The sequence below is a fragment of the Salvia splendens genome, chromosome 11 (assembly GCF_004379255.2).
Source record: "Salvia splendens isolate huo1 chromosome 11, SspV2, whole genome shotgun sequence".
Classification (NCBI taxonomy): Eukaryota; Viridiplantae; Streptophyta; class Magnoliopsida; order Lamiales; family Lamiaceae; genus Salvia; species Salvia splendens.
Genome location: NC_056042.1, coordinates 31,545,206 through 31,550,398, shown reverse-complemented (window position 1 = coordinate 31,550,398; position 5,193 = coordinate 31,545,206). Strand labels below are relative to the sequence as shown.

The window sequence follows — 5,193 nt, the reverse complement described above, 5'->3', positions numbered from 1 at the left end:
AGGGCTTGACGACATAAATAGGGGTGAGAAAAAAACAGGAAACCTAATATCCGAACCGAACCAAACCGAAATTTTAAAATTCAGTTCGGTTATTTCGGTTTTCGGTTCGGTTCGGTTCGGTTTTGAAAATACAAAAATTTCGGTTTTTCGGTTCAGTTCGGTTCGGGCGAAGAAAAAAACCGAATAACCGAATTTATTTAATTATTTATTTTATTATATATATGTTACTATTATTTAATTATAACTAAAAGTAAAAGCCCTAATTGGAAACTCACGTTTCTGAAAAAACCGAATAACCAAATAACCGAATTTATTTAATTATTTATTTTATTATATATATGTTACTATTATTTAATTGAAACTATTGAAGACATTTTGATTGATGTTTTTTTATTGTGGAATGTTGATTGCATATTTGTATTTGTTGGTTGATGCCTTTGATGGATTATGGATATTATCATTTTTATCATGTTATGTTTTGTAGGTTGAAAATTTCTAAGTTTCTATACTGTTTTATTTCTCTCCAGATTTTCGGTTTTTTAATTCGGTTTTCAGTTTAAGGTTTTTCGATTTTTCGTTTTTTTATATAATTTCGGTTTTTCGATTTAGTTCAGGTTTTTAAGTCCGGTTTTCGGTTTTCGGTTTTAGTTTTAGGCGAAATTCAATTTTTCGGGTTCGGTTCGGTTAGGGTGAAAAACCGAACCGAAACCCGAATGCACACCCCTATTGCATTTGTTTCATACTCCCTCTGTCCCGCTTTAAGAGTCCCGGATGATCAATTTTATGTGTCCCGCTTTAGAAGTCCTGGTTGGGGTAACTGGTAAACTAATAAATAATGCTTACAATTCAATTTAAAAAGTGTTAAAAGTGGGTCCCAATATCACTACAATACTTATTTATTACACAACTCAAATACTTTCTTAAAACATGTGACAAAAGTGAGTCCCAATATCCACTTCCACATTTATTTATTACACACTCACACACTTTCTTAAAACATGTGTCCGATTCAATCGGGACTCCTAAAGCAGGACGGAGGGAGTATTAGTGCAAAAAGTTTGAAGTTGACATAAATCATATAAAAAGTTTTATTCGTGTTTCAATTTAGTACATTCTGTTATATGTGTTTAAACGACGTTAACTCTTTGTCTGCGTGGAGTACAAAGAGTTTTTTTTATTGTTTTATATTGGTACAAAATTTTTTTATCATTGTTTCATGATTGGTACGTCATATAAGTAAAAAGTTAGCACTATTTAAACACAAATAACGAAATGTACTAAATTGAAACACGAAAGAAACTTTTTTATGATTTATGTCAACTTTAAACTTTTTATAGTAATATGAAATAAATGTGATACGTATAAGTTTTGTTTTTTCCCCCAAAAAAATTCAGATATTAGGAGCTGTAATTGTGAGTGGGTTGGGCTTCATTTTAATTTGGTTTGGGCTGCTGTTTTGTTTGGAATAGATGGCCCATTTCCAATAACACTTACTGATTTTTATAATCATTGTTTGGAGGTGGAGTACAGTTATAACTTATTGATAGCGTATAATACAGAGATTAAAATACGATAAATAAATGGGAAGATGTTGTGCTATCGAATTCTAGAGTCTTTTATCTTTGGGGGTATTTAATATTTGTACCAGGATGTCCTCATTATAGAAAATAAAATAAAATAAAATAAAATAAAAATGTTGGGTAAAGAAGAAAGGGATGGAACGAGATAGAATTTGAAATGGATGCCCAAACGGTAGTACTAGCGGTGATAGGTTTACGGAAGGATGAATCTATCTTTGGGGCAGTGGTAGAAGATTGTCGTCAGCTTTCGAAAGGGTCTCTGGATCCTCTATGAGGTTTGTAAGGCGATCAGCGAATCAAGTTGTCCACATGCTTGCTCGGGCATCAGATTCTGTAGCTGAGAGCAAGTTTTGGTTGAATTGGATTCTAATTTTTATTCGTGATGTAATCGCTATTGATTGGTTTGAATAATATATCAGATTTGGTATAAAAAAAATTAGAAACTAATTTGCAGTTATTTGTGATTGTATATATAGGAGTACTCCCTCCGTCCCGCGTTACTTGAACGTTTCTTTTTCGGCACGGAGATTAAGGAATGAGTGATAGACAAAGTCAAATATTACGTCTGTAGGTGATAATTTTTACTAAAAATGGAAAGAGCGCAAATAACTTGGGACGCCTAGAAAGGAAATAAGTGCAAGTAACACGGGACGGAGGGAGTACTTTTTACTGTGTTGTTAATGCCATACTTAAATTCATCATGTTCATATATATAAGTAAAAGTTATTATAAAACGTTGTAATGGTTATTTAAAATTTTTATAAGTACTAGTTATAACACAAATTTTATACCAGGTCACAAATATAGGAATATCAATTGATAAATATATAAGTTCTTTCAATTAATGTATGAGTTCAATAATTCATGAATATGGAGGAATTTGTAACTCGATATATTTTTTAGTTCTTAAAATTGTCATTTTAATAAAATTCTCAAGAGAATAACTTATAGACATTTCCATTCTGAGCACATTTAGTACTGAATGATTTAGACGAATTACAAAGCACACCAATTGCGATTGCCGTATCATATTAGCATTCTTTAAAGTTTTTATTTTCCTAGAATAATTTTTGAAAAAATATGAAATATGGAGTATTTCCATTGGGGATATGATCAAAATATGTACTGAGATATATAGAATTTTGCTTTGAAGCATTGTATACCGTGAATACTAGTCTATAATTTTTTTTGGAGTTACCGTGTAAACGACAATTAAGAGTTTCAGATTATGATCATGTTTGACCTCACGCTACCAATTAACGTAAGTGTTTTTTAATAATTATTGAAATAAGATAAATATTGTTAAAGTTATATCCATGATCCATCCGCTTTATTTTAATATTCGATCAATTGATTAAACGCGTGGGAGAATAGTTACAATTATGTTACAGTAATTTTTTCCCACAATCTTATCTCATAAAAACGCAAAAAAGTGTACAATTAAACATCGAATTACAAAAAGGGTCAAATAAGCTTGCACATCAATTAATTAAGTTGATAATTTTGATCTCAATTACGACAGTATATATGTTAACGTATCTTATTTCATTACTTGCTATAGTTTTCAATATTTTTTTCAGACAGTAATTATTAAATCCAGTCACACGCTCTTTTGAAATTTATACTCCTATTTAACAACTAGCTACAGTAATTTAAAGTAAGAAAAAAAATGAAAATTGGACAAGAGCATGTTAATGAATTAATGCCTTTATAATTGCATATTAATAATTTGGATGATAGCCTATTAAGAAATAATTAAATGCGACAATTAAAATCGGATAAGAGCATACTAATGAATGAATGCCTTAGTAAAAATATTCCCAAATCTACTATTTTTTTCTTTTTAATTCTTTTGGGAAGCCATATTAATATTCTGGAGATGTTTTTTTTTCCTGAAATAAATTGTGTAAACACACAATTTGAGACATATCTTATGAGAACAGGCAAAAATAAAATTTGATGTATAATTAAAAATGACCTAAAATAACACCGTTTTATTTAAGATATAAACTTATCCATCAGCTGTGATGGACAGCTCAATACATCTAATTAATGAGCCATCTTTACAAAATTAGAAACAAAAAAAAAAAAAAACTCAATTACTAGTACAGTATATTTTAAGCAACGTTATAGGACGAAGGTTAAGCTTCAAGTTATTCTCTTCATATCTGAAGATTTAGAACTCTTAACTCGTCGAAAATTAAATCCAAACACTCCACCCGAAAATTGACGTAGAAATTATACATTGTAATCATAAAAATTGACGAAGGAAACGTTTACTCACCACCTGCTGGAAAAATTTTCGATCTTAATTCGTAAATCCAGGCTAACAAAATTAGTCGAATCCTGCCAAGTCGTATTCAATACATATGTGGTCAAAAAAAAAAAGTAGGGAAACATTGATATACTATCAGAAATACAAAGTAGGATTTTTCAGTATAATAAATTTATTGGTAGATCTTATAAAAAAAGAAAAGGGTTATTGGTGGACAATTATAGGATGAAACAGCTCGAGAATATTCCCGCACATCTATGAAAACCACTCATCATACTAAAAATTGAGGCGGCGAGAGGTCGCATGGACCCCACATGGTCCCACAGTCCTTGTCAGACTCCTTTGACAACTCGCTCCACCTCACCCCTATATATACAAGCCCCAGATTCCCAATCACACTATTCCCGCTCCCCTCAAATAAACCACTCAAAAAAGGGGGAAAAGAAATAAATCATTTCCTCACCGCCCCCACACGGCGGCGAACCGCAATCCTCGATGTCGGCTCCAGAGCAGCGCGGCCTCCTCCTCCGCAGCGGCAACCAGCCGCCTCTCTGCAAGCAGAACTCGTGGTCCCCGGACATCCTCCGCGACGAGGCCTGGACCAACCGCCGCCGGAGCCACCGCCTCCGCCGCGGCCGCAGCGTCACCGACGAAGACCTCGAAGAGCTGCGCGCCTGCTTCGAGCTAGGATTCAATTTCGATTCCCCCGATCTGGATCCGAAGCTCTCCTCCGCTTTCCCCGCGCTCGAGCTCTACTGCGCCGTCAACAGGCGCTACACCAATAGCCTCTCCCGATCTTCCTCCGCATCCTTCTCCGATTCCGATTCCGCTTCCTCAACTCTTGAGAGCTTCGGATCGTTCATCGATCCAGGTAATTTTTTTTTAAATCTACCTTTTGTGTTCAATCTGCTTTTTTGAATTTTGATTTTGATTGATTGCGTGTAGAAGGGGAAAGTGTTTGTGAACGTTTTTCGGTTAAGTGTGATGTCGATCGATAATTGATTTGGATGGATTAATTGATTTCGAATATTTCTGTTTGAATAGGCGAGAATCCGGAGATGGTGAAAACGAGATTGAAGCAATGGGCGCAAGTGGTGGCGTGTTCTGTGCGCCAATCTCCGCCTAACTTATGATTGGGTTGTTGTTTGTTGCAAAATTGCAATTTTAGCTAATTAATTAATACAGATAATCAAACTTTTTTGCCTATTAAATGGGTTGTTGTAAATAACATTTTTCTTTAATTGCTGTTTGAGCTTTCTTTCCTATTTTTGGAACGTATCATTGATGTATTGAATAAAAGGAAAGAGCAAATAAAAGAAAAAGAAACTTTGTGTAAAA

At 33.7% G+C, this 5,193-nt stretch overlaps 1 protein-coding gene across 1 annotated transcript; it reads left to right on the top strand.

The window, feature by feature from the left end:
- The first annotated feature begins 4,243 nt into the window (after positions 1-4,243).
- LOC121754091 lies at positions 4,244-5,193 on the top strand. Its single transcript, XM_042149436.1, has 2 exons — positions 4,244-4,726; positions 4,900-5,193. Exons 1-2 carry the CDS (start codon positions 4,351-4,353, stop codon positions 4,986-4,988), a joined length of 465 nt encoding a protein of 154 aa, XP_042005370.1. The 5' UTR covers positions 4,244-4,350; the 3' UTR covers positions 4,989-5,193.